Source organism: Lycorma delicatula, chromosome 2 (genome assembly GCF_047948215.1).
Source record: "Lycorma delicatula isolate Av1 chromosome 2, ASM4794821v1, whole genome shotgun sequence".
Lineage (NCBI taxonomy): Eukaryota > Metazoa > Arthropoda > Insecta > Hemiptera > Fulgoridae > Lycorma > Lycorma delicatula.
In genome coordinates this window covers 59488386-59510879 of record NC_134456.1, presented here as the reverse complement: position 1 = coordinate 59510879, position 22494 = coordinate 59488386, and the positions used below count along the sequence as shown (strand labels likewise).

At 28.7% G+C, this 22494-nt stretch overlaps 1 protein-coding gene across 3 annotated transcripts in view; it reads right to left on the bottom strand.

Moving 5' to 3' along the window:
- Positions 1-2488: 2488 nt before the first annotated feature.
- Tcs4 (Threonyl-carbamoyl synthesis 4) overlaps positions 2489-22494 on the bottom strand; it is a 47023-nt gene continuing 27017 nt past the window's right edge. For all 3 annotated transcript variants that reach the window (XM_075355383.1, XM_075355386.1, XM_075355385.1), the window contains exons 4-8: positions 20279-20407; positions 16123-16327; positions 9446-9594; positions 4227-4435; positions 2489-2747 (exon numbers count right to left, since the gene is read on the bottom strand). In XM_075355383.1, coding sequence (XP_075211498.1) covers positions 2609-2747; positions 4227-4435; positions 9446-9594; positions 16123-16327; positions 20279-20407 — 831 coding nt within the window. In that variant the 3' untranslated portion in view covers positions 2489-2608. The remainder of the gene's footprint in view (positions 2748-4226; positions 4436-9445; positions 9595-16122; positions 16328-20278; positions 20408-22494) is intronic.

The window sequence follows — 22494 nt, the reverse complement described above, 5'->3', positions numbered from 1 at the left end:
CTTTTCTTTCTTATAAAGAGGGCATTCCCAAGTATGTACCTTTACAATTAATACATTTTTCAACCTCAGTGCATGTGGTATCATGTCCCATACAGCTGCAACGCGCACAAATTTGTTCCTTTGTGAAACCAATTTTGTTGTAACCAAACCCCTGGCACTGAAATCAGCAGTGTCTTGGATTTGGTACATATAGTGGTACACAGAAAGAGGTAGCCAATTTTTATTCATTACAGGACAGTAAGAGTACAAAAGGTTAGAATAAGTGTGGATATAGGTACATCAACACTATTCTTCCTCATTATCCTCTGCACAGAAGTGACTGATTGTGGTGATAATTTTGATAATTCTATACCAGCCAAGTCACGGTAAAAGATTGCTTTCTTGCTGAAATATGTGTGCTATGCAGCTTCACTATCACCTTGTCCTTCCCTATACACCTTTTTGATTTTGCAAGTCTTCAGTGACAAATGAAAGGGCTATTAGGCTATTGGGCCTAATAGACCAATAGGCTATTGGGCTATTAGGGCTAGAAGCTTCTGACTTGTTAATCATCAATGACCTCAATCAGCAGGGCGCCATTTCTAAGCTTTTTAATAGGTTTTGGAGAGCTGTAATTCAACATAATACACTGTTTATTATGACTGCAGAAACCTTAGAGAAGCATTTACCTTCCTCTTTATACTTCAATATAAGAAAGTGTATACTAGAAAATGTAGAACTCCCTGTAATACCCATTGATTTCTAATCATCTGACACATCTTAGGCTGACAACATCAGTCAAAATCTTTTCAAACTCCCCAGTTTATTGATTTTTATAAGTGGACCAACAACCACTTGTACTTTACTTTTTTGTTTTGCTATATTAAGAATAATGTTTATTATAGTTAAAGAAAGAATAATACTACAATCTTCTGACTATTTTTCATCTGTTTTGCTTCAATTAAAAACCAATTTTTAAAAGTTTTTATTAGCTGTATTTAAATTAATTTTCTCAGAATTAAATTCTCTACAAGTTTTGTTACTAAATCTTCAGTGTTTATTAGTCATTTAACAAAGTTATTGTACTACAAACCTAAAAAAAATTTGTTTTTGTCACCAGATTTCGTGTTTTACATTGGATATCTTAAAAAATACTGGAGTTACAGTTCTGGGACCTGTTTTATCCTATTTCTGAGCTCAAATTACTAAAAAACCATAAGAAACTTTGGGTCTCAAACATTAGTAGGGCTTCTTTTTACTAGAAGAGCTGAAATCCGAGCAAAATCTTCTGCTAGCCGTAACTCAAAAACAAAGCGTTTCCAGACCTATGTTTATATGAACTTTTTTCATTAGTTTTGCAGTAGAACATGTCCTGAAAGTTTCTTCTTGGGACAACTGCATATATAAGCTTATAAACTCTATCTGCACAATTTAAAAAGATAAATTTTAACCTCTGTACCAACCAGTTTGTTAAAAAACATAAAGTTCACAAAATACTGATCCTAACTTATTTTTTTCTACAAAATAACAGAAATTAATGATTTTTTAAAAAATCATTTCAAATAAAAGTAATGCAGCTATATTAATGTTAGCATTTAATGTTATTTTCCTAGCAATGCAGTATAGAATATTGTTGTAATGTTGAGCTGTAAAAGGTTAAAATTTCAGATACCTGGTTTTTTTTTGTATTAGTCAATTCAAAGAACACACAGTTAGATTTTACCTCGTGAAACATAATGGACAGATAAATTATTTATTTATTAACATATGTAGTGGAGCAAAGCAAAGATAGTAAGATGCATCTCCGTAAAACAAGACAGCACTATGAATCAGAAAGACAATTTTGTAATTATAAAGGAAAGTATTGTATTATTCTATTACATTTCATAAGGAGAACAAGAAGAGCTGTAATGGGTCAAAATGTTAGGTACAGTCTTTTCTTTATTGCTTGACATTTTGAGGTCCCTGGATTCAAAAATGCAAAGAAAATATAATTTAGTACGTAAATATGTAAGTCATGGGTTGGTGTTTATTTTACTTAATATGTAAATGTAAATGATGAATGTGTAATTATGAAATTTTGTACTGCAATTCATATATAGGGGGCATTGGCATTATTAAATTTTTATGAAAATTGGGTGCAGCAATAAAAAATAATAGAATATTAAGTAAAATTAAATAAAACTGGTCAAGTTTTGCAATTATGATAGCTTTTTGGAAATCTTTCCTAACTGGTTAAAAAAAAAAATAGATATTAAAGATAAAAATATTACATTCAATATTTTACAATGAAAAATAAAGTTACAGATACAAGTCAACAAGGAATAATGAGAACCAACACTTTTATGGCACTACATCTATAACAGATTATTTGGTCCTGCACCCAGAGTTAATCTCTATCTGTAATAAATAATTACCCAGCTTAATTGTTTATGTGACTTAAGACTTTTAGGAAAATGTAAAAAAATTGTACATTTAAAAAAATAAGAATGCCAACATAATTATTTAACAGAAGTTATTATTTTTTTTATTTAATAAAAAATAAACATAATATGCAATAGGATATTCAGTAATTAAGAAAATTTTTCATTCTGATTAAATATTTTCACTCTGTTCAACAAAATTAGACCTACTTTATAATACTATTAACACTGGATTCTTTTTCTTGTGTGGTACTGTTGTCTTTGTAAAGCTTATTCAGTTTTACCCATTTTACTTTAATAAAAGCATCTGATACAGATTGTGTTAAATCTTCGCCAATCAATGACCTGAAAAACCATACAATATAATAATAAAACTAAGATACAGAAAAACATTTTTTTATTTAAAAAAAAGAAACATATGTACTGACTGTCAAAGCTAAGTCAAAAAACTGTTGCACTCCTGAAAAACACACGGTTCTTTTACAGATGGAAGATATCATGCAGTAGCATGTCAGAAAACTCAAGATATTATGAGAATAACATCAATTTCTGAAATGATGTGGCAACAAGTAAACTGTTTCTTTATATCATTAAAATTAATAAGTGGTTACAGTTTTCTTTTGGAATTAGGTAAGTGACTGTATGCTATTTAAAATACAGTATAGTTATTAAAATAAGACATGATTTCTACAAAAAAATAAAAATAAAAACAAATAAGTAAATTACAAGAATGTATTAACTGCACTAATCTTGAAAGGCATAAAACCAACTAATAAAATAAGTTAATTTGGATGTAACTATAAATTTTAATCTTTTTATTCCCCTTTAACAAATTCACAGAACATAATAAAAAATGAAAACTTTGTCTTTTTTTTTACACTACATTTTCAAAATTAAGATTATTGTAAGAAATGAAAATCAAATAATTCAGTACATTTTCATCAATTTTTCAAAATAAGACTAAGCAGTGAAATAATAGCCACAGTGATTCAGAGGTAGTGATTCAAAAATTAACAGAAAAAATGGGAAAACAAAGATTACATAAATTGGTAAATTTTGGCTAATTAATATTCCAACACCTTGCATCACAAAATATATCAGTCATTTTTTCACTTTCTCTAAATTAAAAAAGAGAACAAACATTTAAAACAGAAGCAAATTTGTAAAAAATCATATTTTCATAAAAAGATAACAAAGGAAATGTGTGTTAAATGGAAAACAATTAATAACTACAAAAATCAACATGACTTTACCTCCAACTCGCAGAAAACACAATACGATCACCTTTTTCTCATGTAACACAATTTTAAAAATCATATATATATTTTCATGATCGAAGATACAGAAAGCAAATATTAAAATAAAAATATTAATATTTCATACTATCTTTTTTATGTTAATTATTTTTAACTTAAAGTTCCATCTGTGTTCAATTGTAAAAAATAAAATCTTTAAAAATGTATGCTCAAAAACACCAATAAATACATAATACTAATAAAAATAGCACCACTTATGTGAAATTTTTTTGATGTATTAAGCCAATAATCTAACAGCATATTAAGAATCGATATAACTTTTCCATTATGATATTTATCTTTAATTCTTAAATAAATTTAATGAATAGTAATCATTTTTTAGTAGGTGTAATTAAAAAAAAAGAAACTGCATACATACTGATGATGATTATAGGAAATACCAAAAGGAAGTAACATATACAATCGCTTACATTGCAACCATATTAATTAATAGACTTACTGTGAAGTGAGTACCGATAAGGTTTTTTATTACAACAAACTTATAGAAATTAATAATGGATATAAATACCTTTGTTCTACAGAAATTGAATCCAGCTCTGCTGGTGTAACAATATCACTCTGAACTCTCAATTTTTCAATTCCATTCCATGCTACCATTACTCCATTATCGGTGCAGAGTTTAGGAGGTGGTACTACTAATTTATAATCCATATGTGTTGCAACAATATCTAAACCACGCCTAATGTAGTTATTACAAGCAACTCCACCAGACACAACCTACAACAAAAAAGTGAAAAAGTATTAATTAATTGCATAACTTAAAAGAATATGAAAAATAGTTTGTATGTGCTCACATATAAAGTAGCTGATACAAGATATATGAAAAGACCATATAGATGTTACCAAGATCACTGAATCTTGATAACTGATTACCTAGAAAAATGGTTAATCAAAAAATAGAAAGTAGTAAAGAAAAATACACAATATAGTATTATGTAGCCTATTCAAAGACCTTGATTGTAAACATTAAGAGAATATGGCTTGTAATTATACTATCAACATTATGAAATTAAATAATAGCATGACATTAATGACTATAAATAACTGAATAGAGTTATTTATAAACAATTTTATAAAATGTCTACTACAATGATTTCTGACTAACTTCATGACTTTTTCCCATGAATATGAATGACAGTTACATAAATTTCCAAGATATGTAAATCAGGCAAATCACACATCAATGCTATAAACATTTTTTTAACACTTAAATCAGACAAAAAAAAATTATGATAGGTGGCTGGCTGTATATTCCTCAATACAGTTACGTGACTAATTGGAACTGACTAAAATTGAGGACAATCCCAATTGTCAAATTTTAATTAAGGCAAACATGCACCTCCAGATTACATGTAGGATATAGGGAAATGTGGGTAACAATATTCACACAAGTAATAAGCCACTACATCCAAGAGCATATACTTCACCATTCTTCATCCTTCCTTATTCTTCACCATTCTTTTATATATGTCCACTTGAAGACTCCCTGGTCTCACCCTTCTCTTTTACGGTTCCTGCTATGGTGTTCTGGCGGGCCAGATCTGTGCCAGGATATATCTTCACTTACACCTTATTTACAAACACTGGCCACTTGTAGAAGATGGGGAACATCTTACTTCCAACCTTTACGGGACTCAGATACTAATTAAAAAGAAAGAAAACTATCTCTTTGCTAATTTTTTTAACAAAGAGTCCTTAAAATGAAGGCATTAGGTATTTTTCTTGTTTCTGATCTGGAAGGTCTTAATCAAACAATGCTTAATTAATGAAGGAAAATTGTTAAAGGTGTACCTAGCACTGAAGGGACCTGTTCCGAGACTGCAAGAGAAATATGTTATAGCAAACTCATAACAAGGTTCTTTTTATATGAACAAGCTCTTGTTCCTGAAAACTATATATCTTTACTTTATTCAAAAGCATATTTTTCCTGAACTTTGTCAATATTGAGTGGAGAAGGATGCTCTTGTCCTATTCCATATGAAAACTTTTCACCTTGTTTTCACAAGACATGGTTCAAACAAGTCATTCCTAAACTTCCTATAGTTGGATGCTAACTTGAAAATGTGATCAACAATATCGCACATTCTTTACTAAGAAAGACTCAGAAAAGATCCTGAGCATAATATGAGAAAAGAATAGAACTCTCACAGCTTAATGAAGAGAGTATTGTCAACACTAGTAAAAGAAAGTCTGTTACATTTTTTTGAGTGTTCAATACCTAAAGGCTATAAAATTTCAAGGTTAAGAGCTTGTTTGGCCTGCAAAGGACCAGTTTTACTATTTTTGAGAATAAAGGTTCTCCAAATAAACTTTTATCACTTTCAGTACCCAGCATACTTATTTATCAAAGCAAAATTTTGTATTGAACTCTGACAGAAAACCCTAGTTTAGAAAAGAGTAGACAATAAGCATAAGTTATTCAACAGATAACTAATTTATTAAAGCTCAGCTAAAAATGTTAGGAATTTATTTTAACAGATAAGTATAATGCTACTCTTTAAAGTAATTTTGACAAGAGAAATTACCTCTGCTAGTAATCTAAAATAAAAACAGAAGGAAAAGAATTATGTATTCTTTTCCTTAACCTGTAGGAATTTTATCTCAAGGTAATGATTGCTCAACCAAAATATAAAATGTTTTTTGGGATTTCAAATTAGCAGTATTAAACTAACGAGTATTAATTGATGGCTTTACTGGGCAATTACCATTTCATATTTTTAACAACATTCCTGAAAACCCAAAAATAAAACTTCAATTTAAAACTACAAGGGTTATTCAATAAATGAAGAGATGAATACACAAGAAGATGGAATTAATTTGTCTAGTTCATTATCAGTTTAGTGAAAATGAAAACATTAGTGTTGAGCCTATGCTAGAAAGTGAGTTGAGTACAACCCATGCACATTTTGTTTATTTTCAATACTAACCCAGTCAATAGGGATTTTTTTGTTAAAAAATTAGTATAGTTTGGAGAAGTACATGACGTTGTAGATCAGGGTAAGTATAACTTGTTTATATGCAGCTGGACAAAACTTTCACTAAATGGACAAAATGGCGGCTGTTCAAAGGTGGTGAAAATTGGTTTTTCAAGGTAAACTTCCTAAAAGAAAAAGTTCTAGGCATTTGCACTACCTATAATTTAAGCCCTTAAACGTTGAATTTTGTTAATTAGTTACTGCAAAAAAGCTGAAAAACCATTAAAAATGGCCGTTTTTTGCAAAGCCAATATTTATTGTAAAAATAACTTTTTACTATTTTAATTTTTTTAAGAGTTAGCTCTTGGAATTCTGAATTCAATGTGTGATTACAAAAAAAAATTGGTTAATTCGTTGCTGGGAGATTGTAATTTGTTTATAAAAACATTCTTCAGGCAACTGTAATTATTTTGGTTTTTAAGAACTTTTTGTGTCCATCTCAAATGCAATCTATTCTTCAAGACTTGTACTTTCAAATGGTGAAAAGTTTTAGACCAAAAATTAATGTAAAACTTGTTTAACTTCTTCAAAAAATAGAGCATGCGGTAGTCATGGATGGGGAAGCAGTTAGCAACAGTCGCGCACAAATAAAGCTGAATTCATAACTTCAAATCAGTGAAGTGCAAAAAAGTCGTTCTATCTCTGGAAATTTTGGACAAGCAATTTTTTCACTGAATCCAGTGGCTTCCACGAAGCCTGGCATCCCAAGCCCAGCTTATAAGGAGAGTGAGAAATCAAGCGGTTTTACATAGCACTCAATGAATTAAATATGCTGTAGCATAAGAACAGTTTCCAGACCTCACTGACATGCTAGTAATATTCAGTCCTACAAGTGACATCTTACTCCAATCTTCACAGGGCTGACTATATAGTGAACATCACACTCTTGCAGAAAGCAACTCTGACTAGGTGTTCATGAAATAGCTGTTCTTGGGATTAGTGATATCACTTTTTGGGAGTGACTTTTTTCCTTCAAGGCTGTCTATAACCATTGTAGTTACAATAACTAAAATACACAATAGCTGCAGATCTTTACCAAAAATACAAAATGTTAAAATAATAAATAACAAAAAGATATGTAAATTACAATCAGTCATAAAATATCAATACAGTACGGAAAACATCTTTGTTAATTTTAAAATTATGCTTCAGTTTTATTTAAAATTTTTCAGAAGTTTCTTCTGTTGCTGCATTAGGTAAATAACAGATATCTACTAAATTTTAGTAAATTTCTTTTAAGGTACTCTACATTGAATTTTTATTGTGATAATGTTTACTACTGTGAAAAAGCAATTTGACAACATTACTAAGGACAAATACAAACTATTATTAATGGCCTAATACTATCATGGAAATATTATGAATATAAAGTAGAACTACATATTTTAACTATATTTCTAGAGATTTATTTTATGGATGTTATTGAACTAGTTACTTGCACTTTTAAAAGTGATAACAAAATTTCTACATTTTCCACAAATCATAAATGACATGTTAAATACATTTTTATAAAGTAACATCCAAAATAGACACTTTGATTATGTATGTAACACAATTTTTACAATAGTTAGTAACAAAATTACAACTACCCAAATTTAATTGTTTCTTTTATTTGCTAAACTTTAATATTTCTTTTTAAAAATACTTTTTAACAAGGATTATCCGTAATGCTGTAAACTGAAGAAATGTTTTATACTTGTTGATACTAATTACACAATTCTTACTTTCTTTTAGTGATCTTTTAAAAACCTATTCTCACCAAATAACAATATTTTTCTTCCCTAGTATTAACATATGATACTTCACATATAATATTTACAATGGCTAGTATATTTAATGACTACCTTGAAAATATATATATTTATTTTACTGAAATTAATCTTTCTAATATTCATATTATTCTTCTGTACTGTTAAATTATAAATTAAATTCTTTTAATACAAACCACCTAGTACAGAATATTGAGATAAACAAATCTTATCTTAATTTTACTATGAAAAACACTCTCGCAGGATCCTGCATACTCAGTCATGATTGCAATATTTAATTAAACAGTTTAATTACATATAATATATATATATATATATATATATATATATATACTTATTTATTTATTTACAAACATAAAATTATATTGTACATATTTTCTCTTAGTTAAATGCATTACTTCTTTATCCTAGAAATATATAATTATTTTAGTGCAAGCTTTGTAATATAATCTAGCAATTACAGTTTCTCTTGGAATAAAATATGTTTACTACTTATGTACAGCTTTGTTCATGGTTTCCTAATCAGAAAAAGATTTCTTCAAGATAGCAGCAAATCTTAATAATTGATTGATGTTCTGCCTGTCTTTGGGTTCAGCACGCTCTATTGCGAGCGGCTGGCAAGCTACACACTCAGTTAGATGTGGTCGAATTGTACGCATCATATGGACTTTGTGTGATAGACATGAGTATTAGCTTGATTATTCCCTCTTGCGGGTCATAAATAGTTATATTTCATTATCTGTTTATAATTTAGTTACATATATTATCACATATGTTAATTTACGATTCTATGTTCCGATGTTTTTATAATAAGTATTTCAATTAGTTTACAGTAATAAATGAATGCCTTTCACGCATTCAGTCATTTAATTCAGACACCTAATACAGTCCACCTTTAGAGTAATTACCTTGTGTTTCCAATAATAACAGATAAAAACATCTAATATTAGTTACTTTTGGGTATAATCACAAACAGTACTAACCAGAGTTTGTTTGCTTGTTGGTATTAAATTATTCATTTTAACAAACATCATTGCACGTTGTACTCTCTGACAAAGGTGGACAGTTATAGTATGTAAGAAACTAGCACACAAATCATAAGCATCAGGTATTAATGCACCTCCAGCAATACCTGAAATATAAAAAAGAAGTAAAACCAGTGAAAGAATGCTTTTATTATTATTCTTTTCAGTAACTAGCTCTTATAGTAAAGTATAAAATAACCTACTGAATAAAATTACTTTCAGAAGTAATCAGAATAGAATTTGCCTATTACATTAATTATTTTTTTAATCACAAACTACAGGTAATGCATTTGTGTTTTTGCTTTTTCAAAAAAAAAAAAAGAAAAAACCTGCAGCTGAAAGAAAGAAAGGCATATATTAATTAGGTCAAGGTATTAATATTATGTTTATTATAACTGTGCTTTCAATAATAAGTTATTTATTTAAAACTTTAGTTCTGTGAATTATTTTTTTATTAATAGTTTACAAAATTGGTGATAGCATTTTATCAATTCAACAAGCTACTAAGGGACTTAAGAAAATAAACTACAAAAACACTTATGAGAACATATTATATAATCTATAATGAGATTACCTTATGCTACTAAGGATTAGTTTATTCCCATCTATACATATAATTCAAATCCAATGAATGACTGTTATTTGATTAAAAATTATTTGAATGGTTATTTATAATCTCAGTTATAAGAATTCTAGTAATTATTAACATTAAAAATTGAACAATGCTAGACAACAGAATATTCACAAAAAACAAAAAGTAGACTTAATTATAAAATTACTTAACTTCAAAATGAATTGCTTGTAATTAAAAAAATAAATTAAATTAAACATGAAAATATAAAAAAAGGATAATTTACTAATTCAAAATAGTTATAAGTGAAGAAGGCTTAGTTATACTGAAAGATAAAATTAAAAGCAAAACTGAACTCACGCAACCTAACAATTCTGATAATACATGTCATTATATAAAAAAAGAAGGTTAAATATTCCAGCTTTTGTATTATAAAACAATTTGAAGTTTTGTCTTAAACTCTAAAGATAATACAATGAGAAATAATAAATGTGACAACAGCATGCAAATTAGGGTTGTAGATGATGATAATTAAAACAACAGATAACCTCAAAAAATCATTAAAGAAAATATGAAAACTTTCCAGGTGACTGATGTAATGTTCAATGCCCCAGGAGCAGTAGGAATTGAAAAATATTAGTAGGGAAAAAGGAAACAAAATAAAATCATCATTTATGCCACACCAAACGATATGTGATAGCAGACTCAGCACCAAACTCAGAAGCTTCAGGGCTTCTGAGTTTGATGCCAAGTCTGCTATTATAGAAAAAATTACAAGTTTTTAATTATTCAATATGTTAGTAATAAAATTTAGCGTTTGGAGGCTATATCATTAGAGAATGATCCTCAAATAACAGTGTTGCCAGAACTCTGATTGCACTTTGCTGAAATAACATTCCTTAGGTTGAATAGTTATAGATTAGTCTCGTCCCATATAAAGTAATTTACACAAGGTGGTGGTGCAGCTACATTTCCTCAATTTGATATAAAAATATTGTGTACATATAAGTGTTGTGTACTGCTTGAAAAATAAATTTAAACAAGTGGAATTGATATTTCAGAAAATAAAAAAAGTATTTATGTAATTGGAGTGCAATTTTTTATGTAAAAATGTGCAAGTAATTTTAAAAAAGTAAAGATAGGATTATAAAAGAAAATATAATTTAAATAATGATTACATTATAACTGGCAATGTGCTAAACAAGTATAGCATTTTTTGTTTTAAATCCAAGATTCCATAGTAATAGCAGTGAACTCTTGTTATGTTTTTGAAGATTTTGTATATGTGAATAGGACTCAGATCTTGAATTTGCATGTATCCCAATAATTCTACTCAGTTTACCAATATAATGTGGGATGTTGATGTAATTATTTTACATATACAAACAAGTTTTTTGTTCTGCAGATAAAAATTTAAGCAATCTTCTGAAAGCTTCAGAAAATGACGGTTGGCTTTGCATTTATAATGATAGCAATGTGTTTTTACAAAAAGGATTGATCCATCTCATGGCCTATTTAAACAACTGTCCTAAAAAAAAAAAAAATGATTAATTTCAAGATGGAATGCTTAAATAAATTCAAAACTTAAAATATCAAACAAGTTATTTCAATTAATACAGGAATGTTAAGGATGGAATCAATTTTTTTTTACAGAATTAAAAATTTTCCAACAAAAATATAATCTAGCTAAAAGCAAATCTAGAGATAGATTATCATAAGAAAAAAAAAGAAATGATTATTAAAAAAAATAAGTAATAGTGATAAAATTACTAATAATGAAAATTAATCAGTAATTTTAGTCATAAGAGAAGTAAAGGTTCAATTGAAAATATAGTTTAAGACAAATTAATATCAGATTTTTTATGGATATACAATAAATTTAATAATTCTTTTTAAAACCAGGGGATAACTTGAAATTAGCCATATATTCACTAAAAATAATTAAGTCATAACAAATATTATCCTAAACTCAGTTTCTCTTGAATATAGCTCTGACAATGAGGTACATTACTTAAAAATTATAAAAGGAGATCATCTGCTAACTGAACTTGTAGTATTAATGCATGAATATTTTATTTCTTATACTTAGCCCGTAATGAATTTGTGTTGTGTCTCTCTAGGACTTGTAACTGCACAGTTAGCAGGACTTCATAAAACATTAAAAAAATATACACATATATATATTTATATATATATAAAAGTGTAAAATCTTTACATTTGAAGTTAGGCATATCTGCTTAAAAATTACGCCATCAGCTTAAGTAACACTGGAGAACAAAAATGAATTACTTTTTTTTGTCTCAGGAAGAAAAATATGTGATTCTGTTAGTATTTTTTCTCCTGAATTCAAATATGATATCGGGTTTTCCCCAACATGCAAGGTTTCCGAGAGACAAGCATTTATAATTTCAGACATTTCAATACTTTCTGCATTCTTAACTACACAATATTCAAACATTTGTCTCACCTAGAAAGTAAGAAATGACAATTTCTGCTATATTTCGCCTGTGGAGCATCCCTCTTGATGGTCCAACAATAATTGGCCAGCATATTAGAATTCCATTTGCCTTGATACCTATTTTCCATAGCTAAAATCTCCTAATGAAAGTGTTCCTCGTGCTCATCGCTGTACCAAGATTTTCCGGGAAGAAATCTAGGTATGAATGCAGGAATTGCACTTTTAAGAACATATTACAATCCAAATTTTTATAAGATGTTATAAGGTCGTTGACAATAAAAAGGTAATTTTTTGTCTTTCGATTTCCCAAAAAACTCTGAATAACATTTTTGAATGCTTGCCAAACTGCTTTCTCCAGTGGATTCAACAGTCCTCAAACTTTTCATCATGCTTTAGTGATCATAATTGTAGACCCACAAATAATACTTCTTTAATTTCTGCATCACTAATTTTAGGAAACTTCTGTTTTAAGTACATGAAACCAGAAGTATTGTTCATGGCCTTGACGAAATTCTTCATTAATCCTAGTTTGATATGTAACCGAGGTAGATACACATTTTTAGTATTATACAATGGATCATGTTTCACATTTTTCTGTTCAGGAATGAGCGATTCGCATTTTGGTCATTCTTTTCTAAAGAAATGGTTTTTTCTGTCCTTACAACCCACTCACACAAAAACAACAGTACTTTGTGTAACCAAGCTGCAGACCAAAAATAAGTACAATTGCCATCAAATCACCACAAATATTCCATTCATACACTGCATATTGAAGCTTTTCCACTAAAAATTTAAAGTTTTCATATGTTTCTTTCATACTACCAGAGTGAGCCACAGGTACAGGTAATTGGAAATTTATTTCCATTATGCAGAAGCACAGCTTTTAAACTAACTTTAGAGCAATCAATGAACAAGCACCATTCTGTTGGGTTACATTCATTACAAAGTGTCTCCATAAGAGAAGAAATGTCATTACAAAACACTAAGCCATATTCTTCAGAAAAATAGTCTTTAAATTCAGAATGATAATTATGATAAGTACATATTCTTTGTATTCTTTTGAAGAAGATCCTTCTTCAAAAGAAGACATCCTTTTAGCCATTTCAGACTGTTTTTTGGATAACTTTAAATCTCATATGAGATAGTTATGATTTCAAAAGTTATATCAACAGAATCTGTTTTTTTTTTCTTCCTTACTTCCATCAGATTCTGAGCTCTCTTCATATAATATCACGTGTTCTGGAGGCTTTGGTATGGGCAATTCTTCACAGTGTGGAACTGGTCTCATTGCAGACTGCAAGTTAGGGTATACCACTGTATGTTTTGATTCTGACATAATCCCTTTAATGTTTGTTATGCAGAAATAACAGTCAGAAGAGTGAGCTTTGGGTTACCTCCAAATCATAGGGATAGCAGCAAATGGTATGTGGTGTGAGCCATTTTTCCATGCAGTGAGAAGCCTACAACATGATAAACAACAGGTATGTGGGACCCAGGCCCTTGTTTGGTCTCCAACTTTACACCCAAAATAAAGTTTTTACTAATGGTGTTTTTTCAAGACCTTTTTATTAATGGAGTAAGGTTTCGCCTTTGGGACTTGAACGTCACTTCACCACACACATAGCAAAAATTATTAGGGTGATTTAAACAAACTCTACGCATTTTGTAACTAATGACCAATTAAAAGAAATAAAGTTGTAAATATGTAATACACAATAATTCAAACATACAAAGCACTAATAACGATGTGTTTACTAGTTCACTATGATCACACAACTGGTAGTGTTCTAATGAATGTGTGCCACAAGAGATCAAGTTTGTACATGCCTATACACATCTGAACCTGCACAACAGTAGCAGTGCTACCCTTTGAGTTAGCTTTTTTGGTTCCATCTTATTTACAATGTTCTAGGAGCTTTTACTTGACAATGGACAAATGGACGAAAAACTGTTTTAAATATTTAAAAAAATTAAAATAACATAAACACTGTGGAGAAATTCCAAATACATATTTGAAAACCAGATAAAAAAACTGCATTATGTACATCTATTGCTACTCACGAGACAAAAATCATGTTGACCAGTGTAACCCTTTAAACTGGTTTATTCTGTAACTCTGTTATAGAATTCACCAGTTACAATTAGCCAAAGTAGTTTTGCAGATAGCTGAAGTTTTCTGAATTTTTATTCTAAAATTAGAACCTTTGTTTGAACTCACCTACAAAACATTTCACATACATGTACACATGTTCACATACACGTACATGGAATATTTATTAATCGCATTATAACAAAATACAACATAGAATAACAATCACTACATATTTATTTTATTAGAAAAAAAGAGTGGAACTATATTCAACTGAAAAATCAGATGGAAACAAAAAAGAAACAATGCCTTAAAAAAAGATGCAATATTTTTCAGATCTATTTTATCTATATACTCTTACAAATAAATGCGATCCTAATATTAAAAAAATGCAAAACACAACAGCCTTAAGACTGTGTAGTGGCTGCTTGTTAATTTGTAGGAGTTCAATATCAGCAGTTTTATAATATTGTATTGTCAGAAATGATTAGGCACCTATCAAAATCATTGTTGAGTGTGACGATTGGCAATGCACCATGCATTGGACAGATAAGCAGCGCTTAAAGCACTGCAGTTAATTCCTCGATGATTTGTAGCTTATATGAATGAAAATGCAAATCAAGATACAAAATTCATTGCATACTTCTGATAAATTCAAGAATTGGGAAAAACACCAATTATTTTTCTTGAAGGTGGAGCCTCACGATGCCATCACTAAATATCTAATGAACTCACATATCATGCGGATATGATCAAGTTGCTTAATATGAACTGCTCCACACAGAATATGTGCTGTTACAAGTACCAACATACCAATGTTCAGTGACTCCAAGGCACACAGAACTCAGCTACTACTGTCAGTGACCCCTCCCACAAACTACAAAACCAATGTTGCCAACTCAAAATGGGATACACTGTGCTGCACTCTTTATATAACTATGTTATATCACCAGTTTTAATAACATAAAGATGCATTATTAAAATTCAAAAGTGTTAATATAAGATAGGATCATCTCTTAGTTAGTATGTGTTTTACTTAATTCATTTACCATTAACTTCAAAGATCTATAACTTTCTCATATGTTGATTGTAAAAATAACTGCCTGAAGACTGAAATAGTTCTACAAACCAACAGTTAATGGTTACTTAACCATAGTACATGAAATAAAATACGGACATGCATTAAGATATGAGTATCAATAGAATGTAATTAAACGTTCAAATAGCACAGATGAAGTTTCTAAGACATGTTAGAAAGTTATGCAAGACAATTAAATCAAACATTGAAATTACAGAGCCTTGAAAGATTTATGAACAAGCAATTTACTAGTAAATGATGAAATGCCAACATATGATAAGAATGCCAGACAACATCTTCAGAGCAAATATAAAAATTACACTCAGCAGTCAATTTTGACTAGAAAAATCAAATATGCCTGGAAGGTACATCACTCATAAAGCTCATTCTAATCTCCTGAAGTAAACCTTATCTTTTATAAATAATGATTTTAACTTACCACACTTTTTCTCTTGGTAAACTATATGCTGATAAGCAGCTTGCTTCAATCCAGCAAAACTAAAATTACAATCACGATACTGTAGTAATGGTACAGTGATGTGAATTGCTTCTGGGTTCCCTTTAGCAGCAGCTCTCTCAACAGCTTCTCCACCACAAAAATTACGTAGCTCTGGTATATGACGAAGCATTAATCTTCTAGCAGTCTAAATCAAAGAATTAACTTTCTTTAAACAATAAAATAATTAGTAATACACAATGAAAAGCATTACAAAATTAATAAAACTGATTAGATAAGCAGTTTATTAGTTTTGTAATAAATAATACAATTTTATAATTGGCAAAATAAATTCTAAATAAAATATAATTTGAAATATATAAATAAATACAATATAAATATAATAAATACATTATAAATAAATATAATAAATGTTATATATATATATAAAATTTATTTTTTTTAAATAAATACAGAATTAATGTTTCTTAATGATTAACTTTACTATCGCATCATCTGAAATTTTGGACATGCTGGATACAAAAATGATACAAAGCTTATACCAACAAATGCATTAAATGATGCAGCTAATGTTGCCAGTGGCATGCGCTGTTCTTCAACACTGTCCCCATTCCTTATGGTATTTAGTGACTTTTATGTTCTATTATTACTTGTATTATTATGTTGTATTATTACTAAGAATCCTACGTACTGTAAAACTGTCATCAATAGATGCATATCCAGGAAAGTTTTTGAAAATAATACCCTCTATGACTTTATTATTAAATTCCAGAATATTTTATGGCCGATTGATAAGTGCTTTCATGAAAGTTTTTACTTCTTAAAATGAGCTGCATTCCAACATTGTATTAGCATAATTAGCAGCATCAAGAAGACTTAATTGTATGTTTGTGCAAGCGCAAACATATGCATACTTATTTTGCAAGCATACAGTTCTGTCTGCCTCAAACTCTATCACTTCAATAAATTGTATGAATTAGCTTCTTACCATCTTTTATGTATTGTTTTTAATTTCTGCTATCATCTAAAGATTTATGTAAAGAATCCAAACAGTTAATTATTTGTTCATAATTTTAATACCTTTTTTAGTTTGAACAGATTCTTTAAAAATAATCCACATATTCTTATTTTTGAAAATACTGCATTCTATTTTTATTATTTCTATATAGTAGTATATTAATAACATTTTATAATTATAGGAGTCACATTTATCCTTACCAATGATAACGTATTTGAAGCTTTATAAATCAGTTTACAAATAAATAATTTTGGAAATCCTATTTATTACCCAATTTTTTCTGTTGGTTGCTGAAATGACATTTCATTACTGCCTTTTTTTTAAACTTAGAAAAATTAAAATAGTACCTAGTGGTAACTACTTTCTAACCTAATTAGAATTAATGCCTGTGTGAAAGCAAAAATTGTAAAATTAAGCTGATTAACTGCCAATCAACTATAAAAATGTTTCACTGCCCTAATAAAATTTAGACATTATGAAACTAATAGGTTTACAGTTTTTATGCTGTTAATTTTTGTTCAATAGTTATAATATGTTTACAATAATTACTATATTATTTTACTATGTTTGCATTATTGTGATAAATATTCATTCTTTGATTTAATATGCATTTTTACCCCCTAAAATAGTATGTAAACACAATATTCAGTATCACAATGAGCCAAATATCAATAAGTAATCAGTCACCAGCAGGAATGCATTGGTATTAAGATTTTTTGTTGCACTATTAGTAGACTGAATTTTTTTTTTGTGTTTGTTCTGCTTCGCTGGGCCAGCTCAACAACCAAGTATTACTTCAGCCCAGAGGAGTGTCCTTGCAATTCTAATGAGCTTCTTCTTCTTCTTCTTGTAATCTACTTCCTTTGCTCGTATAATCTCAGCCACAAATCTCTCTATTATCAGCCATTCCTCTTTACCTCTCAACATATACTTTATTGTAGTTTCCGGGGTTATCTCTTTTATCTTATATCTGGCTTTTAGATCCTCCCAACATGCACATTCAAAAAAGGTGTGGCAGGGAATCTCCTCTTGACTGCAATACTCACAATTTGGAAGCTCCCTTCTTTTAAACCTGTAAAAGTATGCACCAAAACCTCTGTGATGAGAAAGGAATTGTGACACGTAATACCCCACATCACTGTGTTTTCTCCCCAGCCATGGTCCTAGCTCAGAAATAAGTTTCTTTGTCCACAATCAATCTTGCTGGAATTATATTTCATTATCTTAACAGACAAAAATAAAATGTTGACCATAATGCTGAGTGTACCTGTAGCAACTTGGTTGTTAATTTTGAAGAATTAAAGATTAATAAGTTAAACATTGTTTGAATAAATCTCACAACACATTTTTTATTCATGCACAAGAAAATTCTGTTCAGAAAACCAGTTTCTTAAAGTTTTGTTAGATGACACAGTATTAATTAGAAATCAACTTCATCTAATATAAATTAATAAGTAATACTCAAAAGTTTATCGGAATAAACTGTATACAAAGGCAAGATGATTTCATAGATCATTTGATAGAATTTTTTAAACTGAAATTTTGTACAAGTAAAAAGAAAGATCATGGTGGACTCCATGGATCTGTAAAACACTAGTGTTAAATATACATTTTCATAGTCTGAACAGTTCCAATGGACCAAGTAAAACAAAAATTTCAAATAAAAAAATTTAATGAAAATTAAAATCTTAGCATTTAAATGAATAAGATTTATGGTAATTGTACCAATAGTAAGTAATTAAATTGCAATTATAGTATTTTATTGTGATTTTTTTTTAAGGTAACAATTAACCCATTTAATGGAATTTTTTAGCTTATATCTTAAAGACAGGAAATTTCTCTCATATAATACCAACTTCAAATTAAAACTAAGTTCATCAGATTTCCTCTTTAGGTAACAGTATCTTCATCATCATTTACCATCATATTGAAATACCATCATGAAATATTATTCATATTATCACTGGTATCTGAAAAATTATCTTCACATCAGGTAAAAGTAAAAGTTTAAAAAAAATTAACACCTTGTTAACTGAACATTTTTGACATATGTTTACTTTGGTAGTGTGATGTACTTAAAAAATTAAAGTTTAAAACTTAAGAGATTTCATGACATCATTATTATCATTGCATACACTTAACTAATCTTCTTATTGTTAAAAATAAATTTAACACAGTTAAGTTATAGTTAGATTAAAACATTGATTCTCAAACTTTTTCGCCCACTGCCTACATTGAGAATCAAAACTTTTCTAGCACCCACCAAAATGTTTAAACTTACCATCTGTTAAAAATAATAATTGCAATTGCTGTTTTTAAGATGCACTCTTTTAAGATTTAGAGATTAATCTTTTATATACATATATATATTTTTTTTAAATCAATTCTTTTAAGAATCATACTCATATGTACCATAACAAATATATTTATTTTATTAGATCAACCAAAGTACAGAATAAATAAAGTAGTATGACTTCCTTATTCCACTATATATGCAAGAGCGTTTTCATGATTTACTCGCATCATCAGCTGCATTATATATTCATATTTATCTCAAATTACATTACAAACTTTGTAAAATATAATAACATATCATGCATTTATTTATTTAAAAATATGAAAAATTAATTAAAATTAAAATGTAAAAATTTGTACATATATAAAAATATGACATAAGGCATAAAATCACATTAAAATTAAAAATTAAAATTAAAATCAAATAAAAATAATTTTAAGAACAGCAATTAGGTATGTTGTCCATTTAACTGAACTTACTTTACTATGCTAATTGAAATATACTAAATTATACATCACTATCAATATAGATGGTGGTGCCATCTACTGCAGCTTTAAAAATACTGTCATCCTCATATTCTGTCTGAAGGCTCATCATATTAAATTTATTTTTATATTTATTATACTATCTTTCTAAAATGTCTAATCCCTTACTATCTATATTCATATTGTATTTTTTCATTTCCAATATTTTTAAATTTGTCCTAATATCAGATATTGTATGTTTATTCTTACTCAGATGGTGAGATACATTAGACAAACCCAATTTACCTTTTTTATAATTTCTAAAATGATCCAAGAATCTAGTCTTGTCTAATTATGTACCTTATCTAACGCTTCTCCAGGAGCATCATTAAGACTGTAACCCAAAAGAAGAAAATTTACTGGTGATTGAGCTACACTCAATAAACAATGTCCACCTGATATCAATAATACCAAAAATGGGAATTCTACCTGAAAATAATGGACAACAAATAAAATCAGATTTCCATGACATAGATAAATTACTAATAAATTCTAACCAATAACATACATGACTAAATACATCAACTTACTATTTCACCCAGCAATAATAATAATAGCAAGTTTCTCCCTACAAATAACTTTCTCATATATATCTCCTAATTAAAAAGGTGGATTTTTCATCCCTCTTTCTAATAAAAGTGAATATCACTTTTACTATTTCTGACTGCTTGCTTCATTAGTGTAATTTTAACTTTTTGATAAATTAAAAATATTGAGACATTCAATTTGTTTATGTTGAAAGTTCTACATAAATACTGAAAATATTAAAAACTAAATAAAGATTCTAGGCAGATCTGTAGTTATATACTGAGGCTAAGCAATATCAATGCAACATAATAGTCAGTACATTTTATTGAATAACTTATTTAATGAACAAAAATAATAAAAGTAATAGTATAACAATTAAATTCACATCAATGCTTCAGAAGGGTAAATGGTAACTGTTGTAGCAATCATTAATTAAAGTATTGACAATTTTATTGCATTAAATAACTGGTTGGAAAAATAAAAATAAGGTAAGGCTTAATTTTGTGAAGTGCATGCAGTAATTGTGTGACCACAACCCACCACTGATGACTCAAATTTCAATTCATCAATTTTGACTTCCTTTGTATTAATGTAAATATTGTTTTATAGGATGTTTTTGTTTATTACGATTATTCACTTTAATATCTATTAGTATTAGGCCATTATTCTATGTTGATATTCAATATTATTAACTAATCATAAATAAGTCATTAATTTAATACAATCAAAAATTAAACAAGAATGGAAAATTTATTATAGTCATCTTTATATTTAAAATAAGGATTAAAATCATCTACGTTTGCAAAGTAACATTTGCCACAAAAAATAATAACTGAATTATATACTATTCTACACCCCTTGAAAGTTAACTAAGATTTCACAATATTTATAACTCTCAGACCTGTTAAATTGACTTATAAGCTAAAGAATAAAACAACTCAGATATATAAGTTGATTTATACTAAATGATATATACATATTTAATTATCTATTCACTTTCATAAATATTCAATTAATGGCAAAAAATTAATTCCTATAATAAAAACAATCTAATGGTTAAATAAATTATAAAGACTGCAATCAACCACAAACTTGCTTGGCATCAGACACAGAATTGAAAAAAATAAATACAAATAGTAATCTGTGTTAGTGTGTCTAGCTGGTTTTGTACTGATTAGATGGTCAGTAGATTGAAGAATTTCATTTGCCTTTTCAGAGTACAGTTGAAAAGTATATAATTAAAACTGCTTTGTCCATCAATTTAACTTGTCTAAAGGTACATAAAAATTGTTAAAAAAATTTGTTACAATGCACAGTTTCCGTAATTAAATATTATATAACAGGTTTGTCCCAAAAGTAAGTAATTGCTTTTTTATTAATTATCTATTGGACTTACCTAAAATTACAAGTTATCTACCTCAAAGTATGACCCTTGGAAAGTTACACAGCAGTTTTAACATTTCTTCCACTGTTCATAGAGAACCAGAAAGAAGTCATTTTCCTTAAGTGTATGTAGCTTATTGGTTACAGTTTTTTTATGTTTTCATCATCCTGAAATGATGACACTTCAACTTCCATTTTCATTTAGGGAAGAGGTAGAAATTGCATGGAGCTAGATCTGGTCTGTAAGAAGGCTGTGGAAGTAAAGGAATGTTTTTCTTCACCAGAAATTCTTGAACTGAAGTGTGAATTGGCACGTTATCATGGTACAGCACCCAATCTGTGCAATATCCGTTCAGACTCGCTGAACCCATTTTCGAAGTCTTTCCAAGACATCTTTGTAAAAGGTGCTATTAAATGTCTGTCCTAGAGACACAAATTCTTTGTGCACAATGCACAACTCATACCACTTCCACATTTTCATAGTTTGTTGATGAGGTTGGTCTTTCAGAAAAAGTCGTCTTCAACATTTTCTTGGCCCTCTTTGAAAGCTTTGTACCAGTTAAAAGCCATAGTTCTCAACACAGTGGTGCCTCCATAAGCTTTGG